The following is a 15,126-nucleotide window of genomic DNA, read 5'->3' on the forward strand; positions in this document are numbered from 1 at the left end:
CAACCGCCTACTGGGATTAAGAGAACGAGGGAATGACCTCACTGAACAAAAGAGGGGCAGGTGGCGAGAGAGACAGAGACACAAAGAATGAAAGCGGAGAGAGAGAAAGGGGAGACAAAAGAGGGATGGATGAGAGGAGCATACCAGGGCCAGAAATAAATGGCCAGAAATAGGTGGGATGAGTATTTTCTTCCATCCCTTTCCACGAATAGGGTCTTCCGTTCATAGAGGGACTCCCGGAAACAAGTAGTAAAAAAAAAAAGAGTAAAACCCATACTAAAGAGACGGTTGAATGGGGTATTGTTGGGATACATGTCGACTAACTGCAAGAGTGTTTGAAGGATTGTTATGGCTAAATATGACTGGTGTGATAATGAGAATGCATGGCTAATGTTTCGTGTGATAACTCTTAATTTATCAAAGACGAACTGAAGTGATGTGAACATAAGCGCTCACAGACGGTGATTAAAAATAACAGTTTTATTTTCATATACAACAAAAACGGACAGATATCTGACATTCAGCTTCTTCATGAAGACACCACTGGCATTGTCACCGTGAGAATCTGTGGAGAGAGAAAGGGGAGGCGGAGAGAGCGAGAGAGGAGAACAAAGAGTGTCAATATCAGACACCGTGTGTCAGTGAATAGCTGTACTGTGTTTTAGAATGTGTGTGTGTGTGTGTACCTGTGTGTTGGTGTTGTACTGTGCTACGCTGCCCTCCTGGTCAATGAAGAAGGGAATGAAACAGTCCAGATGAAAGAGGGAGGGCCGGGCATTCAGGACAAGCCTGTCCTCCCCAAGGTCCAGAACGAGGGAGAGAGAGGAGGCCTGGAAAGAGAAGGGAGGGAGTGAAGGAGAGAGGACAAGGGAAACGTTGCTGGCTTACGTGTTAATGTCATAATAAGCACCCAAAGGTAATCAGTAAAAAAAAACTCTGGGTCCTATTAAAATCACTGCCACGTATGTTGATTGGATAATTATTTTAAAAAAGGTGTGTTGGTGCTGGGCTGGAACAAAACCCAGCACATCCTGTGGGTCCCCAGGACCAGCTAAGAAGAACACTGGCATAGAGTATAGGGAGGGAGTGAGGAAGCAGTTTAACACGTTGAGAATATGAAATTAAGAATGGGTTTACAATAGTATATAGATTATAGATCTACGGGTGAGGAAACGGTTTGAGTATAAGTGGTGAAGGAATGGGTTTAGGACCTAGTCTATAGTGCAGGGGTGTCGAAACTGTATAAATAATCATGATAAAATATGGCTTGCGAGGGGGTATAATCCAGGCCCCGGGTTAAATAAAAAACAAACTCAATATACTTTAAAATTACTAAATAATGGACCTACATTCATACAGTTTCTCGACTGTGTCCAGCTCGCTAATAAATCACTAAATAGTCAGAGCATCGAAAATTCCCCAAAAACATTTTTTTCACCTTTATTTAACCAGGTAGGCTAGTTGAGAACAAGTTCTCATTTGCAACTGCGACCTGGTTTGCAACTGCGACCAATGGATAGAGGACTATTCGTTGCAAATTTTGACTGTGAAGAAATAACAGATTTTTAGTGCGGCCCTCCGAATGCAGCCCCTGGGGCCAAATGACTGACACCCCTGCTATAGGGGAAGAAGTTAAACACAGAGTATAGGGAGAGAGAGATGTGTTTAGGACTGGGCTTGTCTCTCACCACTCCAGGCAGCTGTATCTCGGCTATCAGAAACTCTGGATCACCTACAGGGGGCTCCACCAGCAGACAGAACTCTGGCCTGGAGATGGATGGAGAGAAGAGACGAGAGGGAGAGAGAGGTGCGTTAGCGCAAGAGAGTGAGAAAGAAGGAGAAAATTCATATGTTCCAGTTTGGTATGTGACAATCAAATCCACAGCGGACAACTCAAACAGACCTACCGTTTGGCTGGTTCTGGCGCTGTGTGAGTATCCCTGTGGAGAGAGAGAGAGAGAGATTGAAGGGGGAGGGAGGGAGAGAGGAGATTGAACTCCTCCACATACAGACTGTAGTTAACTCTACACCATCCTCTAGTGGTGAATTAATGATAACAGATGTGTGGTGTGTGTGTCTGAGAGAGAGTGAGGGTACAAAAAAAAAAGAACGAAAGAAAGAAAGAGCAAAAACATACTTGGGTTCTATTTCCTGAATCACAGGTTTGCTCTTAGTGCGGATATTTTGTTCGTTCACAGAGCCCAGAAACTTCCTGTTCTTCAGAACCTTCCAGTCTGGGAGGGAAAGAGAGAAAAACACAGGATGTAAGGTGAAACAGATGGATATTACCTCATCTGGAGCAGAACACACAGAACATGGGTCTGATTAATGCTCGCTCGCTCACTCACTCACACACACACAAAACAAAAAAACAAATCCATATTGAAGCTTACACGTACACTGAAGATACAGGCATACATACCTCGGCTGAGCTCCAGGTTGTATTTGTTCTCCAGCCCCTCCAATGACACAGCGATCAGAAACTGCTGGAATAGAGGATCCTTCTACAAACACACAGACAGAAGTTACACACACACCCCTGCAAACAAACACACACACACACACACACACACACACACACACCTGGCATTTCTGGAAGAAATCTTCACTGATGACCACGTCGTAGGCTGTGCAGCCTTGGGAGTCTGTGGGCACAGGACAGAACCAAGTCACTATTTCTCGAGTCACAAGCAAGTCTTGAGATCCGAGTCTCAAGTCGAGTCCCAAGTAGAACATGTAATCTCTCGAGTCAAGCCCAAGTCATGCATTCTATGAGTTAGTCAAGTCACATGTAAGTCAAGCAAATAAATGATCTATACATGCAATGACTGAAAATCTTGGATTAGCCTATGTAATTGTAAAATAGAGACCTTGGAGCGGTGGTAGGGGAATGAAATCAGCAGAAGGCAGGTTGACGTGCTCAGAGTGTATATTATTTACAGCTCTTGCTGATCCAATGGCAAAAACGCCATATCATACAAAATATACAACTCGATTGACAAAATATACACGGTCAAAAAAGATTGCTTCTGTATCAGGCGCGACCTGTCCTATCTGAACGGACACAGGTAGAGGGTAAGACTGCACAGCCTCCCCTTGAGAAACCAAATCGAATCTGTCTAACAGGAGCTCAAACAGGTACAGTGCCGGGTACTGAAACAGGTACTGAAATTATTCACACCCCTTGCCTTTTTCTACATTTTGTTGTGTTACAAAGTGGGATTAAAATGGATTTCACTGTAATTTTTGTCAACGATGTACACACACAAAAATATATATATATCTATCTTGATTACATAAGTAGTCAACCCCCAAGTCAATACATGTTACAATCACCTTTGGCAGCGATTACAGCTTTGAGTCTTTCTGTCGCTAAGAGCTTTGCACACCTGGATTATACAATATTTGCACATTATTATTTTAAAAATTCTTCAAGCTTTGTTAAATTGGTTGTTGATCGTTGCTAGACAGCCATTTTCAAGTCTTGCTATAGATTTTCAAGACGATTTAATTCAAAACGTTAATTAGGCCAAAAACAACCCAACGTGGCCTCCACGTGCCTGTATGACCTCCCTACAACGCCTGGGCATGCTCCTGATGAGGTGGCGGATGGTCTCCTGAGGGATCTCCTCCCAGACCTGGACTAAAGCATCCGCCAACTCCTGGACAGTCTGTGGTGCAACGTGGCGTTGGTGGATGGAGCGAGACACGATGTCCCAGATGTGCTCAATTGGATTCAGGTCTGGGGAACGGGCGGGCCTGTCCATAGCATCAATGCCTTCCTCTTGCAGGAACTGCTGACACACTCCAGCCACATGAGGTCTAGCATTGTCTTGCATTAGGAGGAACCCAGGGCCAACCGCACCAGCATATGGTCTCACAAGGGGTCTGAGGATCTCATCTCGGTACCTAATGGCGGTCAGGCTACCTCTGGCGAGCACATGGAGGGCTGTGCGGCCCCCAAAGAAATGCCACCCCACACCATGACTGATCCTCCATGCTGGAGGATGTTGCAGGCAGCAGAACGTTCTCCACGGCGTCTCCAGACTCTGTCACGTCTGTCACATGTGCTCAGTGTGAACCTGCCTTCATCTGTGAAGAGCACAGGGCGCCAGTGGCGAATTTGCCAATCTTGGTGTTCTTTGGCAAATGCCAAACGTCCTGCACGGTGTTGGGCTGTAAGCACAACCCCCACCTGTGGACGTCGGGCCCTCATACCACCCTCATGGAGTCTGTTTCTGACCGTTTGAGCAGACACATGCACATTTGTGGCCTGCTTGAGGTCATTTTGCAGGGCTCTGGCAGTGCTCCTCCTGCTCCTCCTTAAACAAAGGCGGAGGTAGCGCTCCTGCTGCTGGGTTGTTGCCCTCCTACGGCCTCCTCCACGTCTGCTGATGTACTGGCCTGTCTCCTGGTAGCGCCTCCATGCTCTGGACACTATGCTGACAGACACAGCAAACCTTTTTGCCACAGCTCGCATTGATGTGCCATCCTGGATGAGCTGCACTACCTGAGCCACTTGTGTGGGTTGTAGACTCCGTCTCATGCTACCACTAGAGTGAAAGCACCGCCAGCATTCAAAAGTGACCAAAACATCAGCCAGGAAGCATAGGAACTGAGAAGTGGTCTGTTGTCACCACCTGCAGAACCACTCCTTTATTGGGGGTGTCTTGCTAATTGCCTATAATTTCCACCTGTTGTCTATTCCATTTGCACAACATCATGTGAAATTTATTGTCAATCAGTGTTGCTTCCTAAGTGGACAGTTTGATTTCAAAGAAGTGTGATTGACTTGGAGTTACATTGTGTTGTTTAAGTGTTCCCTTTATTTTTTTGAGCAGTGTATTATTGGACAAAGTCTCACTTTAGTAGACTTTCAAGTAAATTAGGCCAACTTTTATGCCTGTGCACAGCGCTTCTAAAAATGTATCTTCAGCACCTCAATCACGGTGCGCACAGCTCCCCTGCCAGGTAGTGTGTTGCTGCAGTGGGATATATTGTAGGATTCGTAGTTCTTGTGTGATTATCTACCAACTATGAAACAAAATGACAGAAAAACTTTGAAAACAGCTACTGCAGCATTTATTTTGCTATACTGTACAAAGTGTAGCTGATTGAACACCCCCGATTTAGGGTAAAGGTTTGGGGGGGGTGAAAAAATGAATGGTTGGGAAGAACTGCTCCGGTACAAGTACACACTTCAGGGATAAGTGAAGCGGGTTGAAGGAGAGTATTAAACAAGGAGAGGAATTCATGCAGGAATATTGGGATACATGGCTGCGTTCCAATTCTCTACTGTTCTCCAGAAGTGTGCACTCCTTCCCTCCCTCTCTTGCTTTGAAAAGTAAGCATGGCTGGAGATGGTTTCCACCATATTCCTCACACCAGTCCATTCTTAAATCCAAGAGGAGCAGTGTACGAGTGCACACCGAGAGAAGCGTAGAGAATCAGCGCACGTCTACAACTGACACTTAGTTCCTTCAGAAAGTATTCATACTCCTTGGCTTATTCCACATTTTGCTGTGTTACAGCCTGAATTCAAAATTGATTAAATATGTTTTTTCTCTCACCCACCTACACACAATACAATATAATGACTAAGTGAAAACATGTTTTTCGATATTTTTCCTAATTTGTGGAAAATGAAATACAGAAATATCTGCACCCCCGCATCCCTACTTCCGCTGCCGTCTCTGGCTACAGTTATGCTATCCCTTTTGCATTCCCTTTAGCTTTGCTAGCTAGCAGGCTAGCTACAGAGGTTAGCTGGCTAGCTCCATTAGTTAGCTAATGCTATCAAAATTGTTGTATTATTAGCGATTTTTGCCTATTCCATCGTTTGCAGAATGCATACTGGCATTTGAACATAGCACGGGAAAAGTGAATCCAGACACCATGTGGACCAGGTGGACACATGTACTGTAAATGTAGGTGTAGATGCACAATCTGTTCGGAACGCCATGATCAGAATGTAAAAACTGCATTAACTGTCAAGTCAAGACATCCTCAGAAAGTAGCCATTCACTCACTGTTGTCCACCTCTGTGTGGGCCTCTCCGATGCTCATGGGCACTCTGTATCCTGTGGGGTCTTCTGATTCTAGGAGCTCCACTAGTGCCTCCCTGGAGAGGGGGGGTGGGGGCGGGACGGCAGCAGACTGGCAGATGTTGACAAATACCTTCCGTTTATCAGGCAGGGTGAAAGTCTTCACACACAGACCTACGGATTCAACAAACACATAGCTGTTGTTTATGCGTGTGTGTGTGTGTGTGTGTGTGTGTGTGCCAAAGGGAGACTGACCAGGCTGTGGCCGGATGACTCTAGAATCACGAGGATTTTCACTTTGCATTTTTCCCATTGTCTAAAAGAGAGAGAGAGTAAGATGAGCAAGAGAGAAAAAGAGAGAGAAGGAAATTGATTCAATGCCAGGCACATTCTCAGTAGAGATTTATAACAGCTCTTAGCTTTGCGTTGCAGAGGCAGTTGCAGTCAGGTGCATACTTTGGATTTGCATCAAATTCGTGCAGATTGCTTGGCAGAAATGGTATCAGAAGAGGAATATTAATATTTTCTTGCACACATATCCAGATGATGCTGTGCACCATTTTGCGCAATGACACTGTAGGTTTGATCAGGGCTTAAGGTTGAGGATGGATAGATGCATGCAGGGATAAATGTTTACACATTTGACTTTTGAACAGATAACTGGATTGACTTTTGAACTGAAAATTGGATTGGGACCAGGATTATGTTCCAGGGATATGTGTATGATGCTAAAACTACAAAATTATGTTTTTCTCATTTCAAGAGCTACAGCTTAATTACAAAATCTTCATCCTTCCTACGCTCATGGTTGAATAACAATTAAAATGGCCACAAATGCATTTAACCTAGGCCCTCATATCCAGCTTCATTGAGAGCCAAAGCCAAAGTTATAATCTTGATAGAAGCTGTCAAAACAACATCATAAATGGCAATATATACAGTGCCATCAGAAAGTATTCACATCCCTTGACTTTTTCCAAATTTTAAATTAATCAAAAGCTGAAATATCTTGAGTCAATAAGTATTCGATCCCTTTGTTATGGCAAGCCTAAATAAGTGCAATAATAGTGTTTAACATGACTACCTCATCTCTGTACCCCACACACAATTATCTGTAAGGTCCCTCAGTTGAGCAGTGCATTTCAAACAGAGATTCAATCCAATGCCTAGCAAAGAAGAGCACCTATTGGGAGATGGGTAAAAACAAGAAAAAAAGAGAATACATTGAATATTCCTTTGAGCATCGTGAAGTTATTAATTACACTTTGGATGGTGTATCACTACACCCAGTCACTACAAAGATACAGGCTTACTTTCTAACTCAGTTGCCGGAGAGGAAGGAAACCACTCAGGGATTTCACCATGAAGTCAATGGTGACTTTAAAACAGTTACACAATTGAATGGCTGTGATAGGAAACAACTGGGGATGGATCTACAACGTTGTAGTTACTCCACAATACTAACCTAAATGACAATGAAAAGAAGAAAGCCTGTACAGAATAAAAATGTGTTATGGGTATGCTTGTCATTGGCAAGGACGATGGAGTTTTTTTTACGATAAAAAGAAACGGAAAAGAGCTAAGCACAGGCTAAATCCTAGAGGAAAACCTTCAGTCTTCGGGGTGGCAGGGTAGCCTAGTGGTTAGAGCGTTGGTCTAGTAACCGGAAGGTTGTAAGTTCAAATCCCCGAGCTGACAAGGTACAAATCTGTCGTTCTGCCCCTGAACAGGCAGTTAACCCACTGTTCCTAGGCCGTCATTGAAAATAAGAATTTGTTCTTAACTGACTTGCCTAGTTAAATAAAGGTAAAATTAAAAAGTCTGCTTTCCAACAGAATTCACCTTTCAGCAGGACAATTTTTTTATTTTTTATTTTATTAAAATAACCTAAAACACAAGGACAAATATACACGGGAGTTGCTTACCAAGATGACATTGGATGTTCCCGAGTGGCCTGGTTAGTTAAATCTATGGAAAGACTTAAATGGCTGTCTAGCATTGATCAACAACCAACTTCGCAGAGCTTGAAGAATTTTTTAAGACTAATGTGCAAATATTGTACAATCAGGGTGTGCGTCGCTCTTAGAAGACTTACCCAGAAAGACTAAATGCTGTAATTGCTGCTGAAGGTGATTCAAACGTGTATTGACACAGAGGATTGAATACTTACAGTTGAACTCAGACGTTTACATACACCTTAGCCAAACACATTTAAACTCAATTTTTCACAATTTCTGACATTTAATTATAGTAAATATTCCCTGTCTTAGGTCAGTTAGGATCACCACTTTATTTTAAAAATATGAAATGTCAGAATAATAGTTGAGAGAATTATTTATTTCAGCTTTTATTTCTTTCATCACATTCCCAGTGGGTCAGAAGTTTACACACACACACAATTAGTATTTGGTAGCATTGACTTTAAATTGTTTAACTTAGGTCAAACATTTTGGGAAGCTTTCCACAATAAGTTGGGTGAATTTTGGCCAATTCCTCCTGACAGAGCTGGTGTAACCGAGTCAGGTTTGTAGGCTTCCTTGCTCGCACACGCTTTTTCATTTCTAACCCACAAATATTCTATAGGATTGAGGTCAGGGCTTTGTGATGGCCACTCCAATATCTTAACTATAATGCCATTTTGGCACAACTTTGGAAGTATGATTGGGGTCATTGTCCATTTGGAAGACCCATTTGCGACCTTGCTGAGCGGCCTTTCAGGTTATGTCGATATAGGACTCGTTTTACTGTGGATATAGATACTTTTGAACCGGTTTCCTCCAGCATCTTCACAAGGTCCTTTGCTGTTGTTCTGGGATTGATTTGCACTTTTCGCACCAAAGTACGTTTATCTCTAGGAGACAGAACGGGTCTCCTTCCTGAGCAGTATGACGGCTGCGTGGTCCCATGGCGTTTATACTTCCGTACTATTGTTTGTACAGACAAACGTGGTACCTTCAGGCATTTGGAAATTGCTCCCAAGGATGAACCAGACTTGGAGGTCTACAATTTGTTTTCTGAGGTCTTGGCTGATTTCTTTTGATTTTCCCATGATGTCAAGCAAAGAGGCACTGAGTTTGAAGGTAGGCTTTGAAATACATCCATAGGTACACCTCCAATTGACTCAAATGATGTCAATTAGCCTATCAGAAGCTTCTAAAGCCATGATATAATTTCCTGGAATTTTCCAAGCTGGTTTAAAGGCACAGTCAATTTAGTGTATGTAAACTTCTGACCCACTGGAATTGAAAGTGAAATAATCTGTCTGTTAACAATTGTTGGAAAAAGTACTTGTGTCATGCACAATGTAGATGTCCTAACTGACTTGCCAAAACTATAGTTTGTTAATTTAACAAGAAATTTGTGGAGTGGTTGAAAAACGAGTTTTAATTACGCCAACATACGTGCACAAACTTCCGACTTCAACTATATATAATATATATATATATATATGTTTTAAATACAGTGGGGCAAAAAAGGATTTAGCCAGCCACCAATTGTGCAAGTTCTCCCACTGAAAAATGAGAGAGGCCTGTAAATTTTCATCATAGGTACACTTCAACTATGACAGACAAAATGAGGGAAAAAAATCCAGAAAATCACATTGTAGAATTTTTATGCAAATTATGGTGGAAAATAAGTATTTGGTCAATAACAAAAGTTTCTCTCAATACTTTGTTATATACCCTTTGTTGGCAATGACAGAGGTCAAATGTTTTCTGTAAGTCTTCACAAGGTTTCCACACACTGTTGCTGGTATTTTGGCCCATTCCTCCATGCAGATCTCCTCTAGAGCAGTGATGTTTTGGGGCTGTTGCTGGGCAACACAGACTTTCAACTCCCTCCAAAGATTTTCTATGGGGTTGAGATCTGGAGACTGGCTAAGCCACTCCAGGACCTTGAAATGCTTCTTACGATGCCACTCCTTCATTGCCCGGGCGGTGTGTTTGGGATCATTGTCATGCTGAAAGACCCAGCCACGTTTCATCTTCAATGCCCTTGCTGATGGTAGGCTTTGTTACTTTGGTCCCAGCTCTCTGCAGGTCATTCACTAGGTCCCCCCATGTGGTTCTGGGATTTTTGCTCACCGTTCTTGTGATCATTTTGACCTCACGGGTGAGATCTTGCATGGAGCCCCAGATCGAGGGATATTATCAGTGGTCTTGTATGTCTTCCATTTCCTAATAATTGCTCCCACAGTTTCTTCAAACCAAGCTGCTTACCTATTGCAGATTCAGTCTTCCCAGCCTGGTGCAGGTCTACAATTTTGTTTCTGGTGTCCTTTGACAGCTCTTTGGTCTTGGCCATAGTGGAGTTTGGAGTGCGACTGTTTAAGATTGTGGACAGGTGTCTTTTATACTGATAACAAGTTCAAACAGGTGCCATTAATACAGGTAACGAGTGGAGGACAGAGGAGCCTCTCAAATAAGAAGTTACAGGTCTGTGAGAGCCAGAAATCTTGCTTGTTTGTAGATTACCAAATATTTATTTTCCACCATAATTTGCAAATAAATTCATTAAAAATCCTACAATGTGATTTTCTGGATTTTTTTTCCTCATTGTCTGTCATAGTTGAAGTGTACCTATGATGAAAATTACAGGCCTCTCATCTTTTTAAGTGGGAGAACTTGCACAATTGGTGGCTGACTAAATACTTTTTTTGCCCCACTGTAAATGTTTGACATTTTCTTCCACTTTTTTGTATTTTGTGTAGATCGTTGACAAAAAAAAATACAATTAAACAATTTAATCCTATTTTGTAACACAACAAAATGTGGAAAAAGTCAAGGGGTGAGAATACTTTCTGAAGGCACTGTAGGCCAGAGTCAAATGGGCATACCCAATGTGTATGCCCACTTGGCAGCAATTGGATGTCAATGGTGTTCATCTTTAATAAAGTGCACACTTCAAATTTCTTTTAACACAATCATCCAAACCTGTATTAAAAGCTGTTGGTAGAGCTCCTCTTGCTGCTGCAGTTCCATTTCCGAGCTCAGGAGAGACGAATCTGCCTCCATCTTCTGTTCTACAAAAGAAAGAGCAAGAGATTCCTCTGGAAGAATCTTCACCAGATCCCAAAGGCTAGATCTTAGGTCCAAACACTGATACTAAAAGATAAAAGATATGGACATTGTAAGCTGCTCAAGTCTGGGACCAAAAGGCAACAGCCTCCCCCCCATAAGACTGCTGAACAGTTGATTAAATGGCTACCCGGACAATTAATCACCCCTACCAAATAGTACTTCAATTAATCACCTTACCAAAACTACAAGCACTTATTACCTCAATCAATCACCCCAACTACCTCGTACCCCATTACACTGACCCAGAACCGGTACTCCTTGTATATAACCTGTATATAGCCTTCACTGGAACTAAGGGACCTAGCCCGAACCATGAAAAACAGCCCCAGACCATTATTCCTCCTCCACCAAACTTTACAGATCGCACTATGCATTGGGGCAGGTAGCGTTTCCCCTGCCACCTGCCAAACCCAGAGTCGTCCGTCGGACTGCCAGATGGTGAAACGTGATTCATCAATCCAGGGAACGCGATTCCACTGCTCCAGAGTCCAATGGCGGCGAGCTTTACAACACTCCAGCCAACACTTGGCATTGTCGAATGGTGATCTTAGGCTTGTGTTCGGATGTGATACAGCCTGTAATCGAACCAGGGACTGTAGTGACGCCTCTTGCACTGAGATGCAGTGCCTTAGACCGCTGTGCCACCCGGGTTACCGACGTAATTACAAATGTTTTGTCCTACCTATGGTATACGGTCTGATATACCACGGCTTTCAGCCAATCAGCACTCAGAGGTCGAACCACTCCGTTTATAATTAAGCAATAAGGCCCGAGGGGGTGTGGTATATGGCCAATATACCACTGCTAAGGGCTGTTCCAATACACAAATCAACGCGGAGTGCCTGGATACAGCTCTTAGCGGTGTCACATTGGCAATAAACCACAAACACCTGAGGTGCGTTATTGCTGTTATAAACTGGTTACCAACGTAATTACTGTAGAGAAGTAAAAATACATGTTTTGTCATACCCAGTCTGATATACCACAGCTTTCAGCCAATCAGCATTCAGGGCTCGAACCACCCAGTTTATGCTTCAGAATGCATTGTTTTGAATTATAAATGACCCAACCGAAACCGGGTGGGCGGTTTGTCACCTTAGACTCCTAAGCTCAAAAAGTTTTCGTCATGAGTTCATTTGAATTGGAAGAGTCTGAAGCTTTACCATACAGATTACTATAACATTTACGCAACCGTTATAAATGAGGACCACAGGAGAGCGTTGCTAGGGACAAGTTAGCAATGTACGTTAGCTAGCTAGCCCAGCTAGCATTAGCTAGCTATGTAACAGCTGTCGAACAAAAAGTATTTAAACGTCAGTATATACACATGTGTGTGAACACTAAGAAATGCATTCGGGTTATTTAGCTTTCAATGAGGATAACACGTACCTTATTTCACGTCCTACTTGATTTCAGCAGCTAGCTACAACTTCTTCTTCGGTGGGGTTTATCGGCGGTTGGCATCCAACGTTATGATGCATTACCGCCACCTACTGTACTGGAGTGTGGGCCAGAGACAGGGACAAACTAAATCCTACCTGTCAGCCCCGTTGCTCTTAAAAATATATAAAATATTTTAGAATATATCTAATGACGTTCTCCTCAATATATTCTAAACTAATTTCCTGTATCCCCTTCTCCCTCATACTAGATTTCAGACTCTCTCTCTTTCCCTCTGATACTGCCCACACTGTAGCAATACATGCTCCACGGTCTCTATGCCATGGTGGCAAAGTAAATACAATATAGCAAGTAAAACACTGGAATGGTAGATTTGCAATGGAAGAATGTGCAAAGTAGAAATAAAAATAATGGGGTGCAAAGGAGCAAATAAATAAATTAAATACAGTAAGGAAAGAGGTAGTTGTTTGGGCTAAATTATAGGTGGGCTATGTACAGGTGCAGTAATCTGTGAGCTGCTCTGACAGTTGGTACTTAAAGCTAGTGAGGGAGATAAGTGTTTCCAGTTTCAGAGGTTTTGTAGTTCGTTCCAGTCATTGGCAGCAGAGAACTGGAAGGAGAGGCGGCCAAAGAAAGAATTGGTTTTGGGGGTGACTAGAGATATATACCTGCTGGAGCGTGTGCTACAGGTGGGAGATGCTATGGTGACCAGCAAGCTGAGACAAGGGGGGACTTTACCTAGCAGGGTCTTGTAGATGACATGGAGCCAGTGGGTTTGAAGTGAGGGCCAGCCAACGAGAGCGTACAGGTCGCAATGGTGGGTAGTATATGGGGCTTTGGTGACAAAACGGATTGCACTGTGATAGACTGCATCCAATTTGTTGAGTAGGGTATTGGAGGCTATTTTGTAAATGACATCGCCAAAGTCGAGGATTGGTAGGATGGTCAGTTTTACAAGGGTATGTTTGGCAGCATGAGTGAAGGATGCTTTGTTGCGAAATAGGAAGCCAATTCTAGATTTAACTTTGGATTGGAGATGTTTGATATGGATCTGGAAGGAGAGTTTACAGTCTAACCAGACACCTAAGTATTTGTAGTTGTCCACGTATTCTAAGTCAGAGCCGTCCAGAGTAGTGATGTTGGGCAGGCGGGCAGGTGCAGGTAGCGATCGGTTGAAGAGCATGCATTTAGTTTTACTTGTATTTAAGAGCAATTGGAGGCCACGGACGGAGAGTTGTATGGCATTGAAGCTTGCCTGGAGGGTTGTTAACACAGTGTCCAAAGAAGGGCCAGAAGTATACAGAATGGTGTCGTCTGCGTAGAGGTGGATCAGAGACTCACCAGCAGCAAGAGCGACCTCATTGATGTATACAGAGAAGAGAGTCGGTCCAAGAATTGAACCCTGTGGCACCCTCATAGAGACTGCCAGAGGTCCGGACAGCAGACCCTCCGATTTGACACACTGAACTCTATCAGAGAAGTAGTTGGTGAACCAGGCAAGGCAATCATTTGAGAAACCAAGGCTGTCGAGTCTGCCGATGAGGATGTGGTGATTGACAGAGTCGAAAGCCTTGGCCAGATCAATGAATACGGCTGCACAGTAATGTTTCTTATCGATGGCGGTTAAGATATCGTTTAGGACCTTGAGCGTGGCTGAGGTGCACCCGTGACCGGCTCGGAAACCAGATTGCACAGCGGAGAAGGTACGGTGGGATTCGAGATGGTCAGTGACCTGTTTGTTGACTTGGCTTTTGAAGACCTTAGATAGGCAGGGCAGGATGAGGTACAACTCCAATTGAATCAAATTATGTCAATTAGCCTATCAGAAGCTTCTAAAGCCATGACATCATTTTCTGGAATTTTCCAAGCTGTTTGAAGGCACAGTCAACTGAGTGTATGCAAACTTCTGACCCACTGGAATTGTGATACAGTGAATTATAAGTGAAATAATCTGTCTGTAAACAATTGTTGCAAAAATGACTTGTGTCATGCACAAAGTAGATGTCCTAACAGACTTGCTAAAAATATAGTTTGTTAACAAGATATTTGTGGAGTGGTTGAAAAACAAGTTTTAATGACTCCAACCTAAGTGTATGTAAACTTCCGACTTCAACTGTAGGTTGTAAGTCTGTCATATAGTGAAAATACCATCATTGAACTATTATTATCTATTTTTCCCCATTACCCACAAACACAATAAATGTTGCACTTTGTGCTCCACACATTCTTGAGTCAGAAAGAACACAGTTCAACCAATTTGAAAAGCACAGTTAGAGCAAGACATAGTTACTTGGTTGTAATACTATGTTGGCTTTGTCAAATGATTTTGACTTTGGCTCTCAATGAAGCTGGAGATTGAGGACAAATGGTAAATGTTTTTGTGGCCATTCCATTTGATCTTTAACTTTGAGCAAAGGAAGGGGGTAATGAATGTATGATTGAGGCATCAATGTGTTGAATTGTTGTTTGCTAGTGTGGTTGAGGATGTTTGAGCCTTTTCATTTGTTCACAAATCTTACTGTACCATATGGTGTTGTAAAAAAAAACAATGTTTTTTATGATGCCATATTTTTTCAAATGAAACGTCCACAGATTTCTTG

At 42.9% G+C, this 15,126-nt stretch overlaps 1 protein-coding gene across 4 annotated transcripts; it reads right to left on the minus strand.

Annotated features, from left to right (window-relative positions):
- Positions 1-465: 465 nt before the first annotated feature.
- Positions 466-12,630, minus strand: pih1d1 (PIH1 domain containing 1). 4 transcript variants are annotated; one of them, XM_024432782.2, is made up of 11 exons: positions 12,515-12,630; positions 10,979-11,067; positions 6,300-6,360; positions 6,030-6,218; positions 2,584-2,645; positions 2,423-2,504; positions 2,138-2,234; positions 1,908-1,940; positions 1,689-1,767; positions 687-830; positions 466-565 (listed from the first exon to the last, which is right to left on the minus strand). In XM_024432782.2, the coding sequence occupies exons 2-11, from the start codon at positions 11,057-11,059 to the stop codon at positions 530-532; spliced, it is 864 nt and encodes a 287-aa protein (XP_024288550.1). In that variant the 5' UTR covers positions 11,060-11,067; positions 12,515-12,630; the 3' UTR covers positions 466-529. The 4 variants fall into 4 exon arrangements, with proteins under 4 accessions (XP_024288550.1, XP_024288552.1, XP_024288551.1 ...); XM_024432784.2 differs by having other exon boundaries at positions 10,979-11,062; positions 12,515-12,628; XM_024432783.2 differs by having other exon boundaries at positions 10,979-11,104; positions 12,515-12,628.
- Between the last annotated feature and the right edge of the window lie 2,496 nt (positions 12,631-15,126).

Source organism: Oncorhynchus tshawytscha, linkage group LG09, assembly GCF_018296145.1.
Source record: "Oncorhynchus tshawytscha isolate Ot180627B linkage group LG09, Otsh_v2.0, whole genome shotgun sequence".
Lineage (NCBI taxonomy): Eukaryota > Metazoa > Chordata > Actinopteri > Salmoniformes > Salmonidae > Oncorhynchus > Oncorhynchus tshawytscha.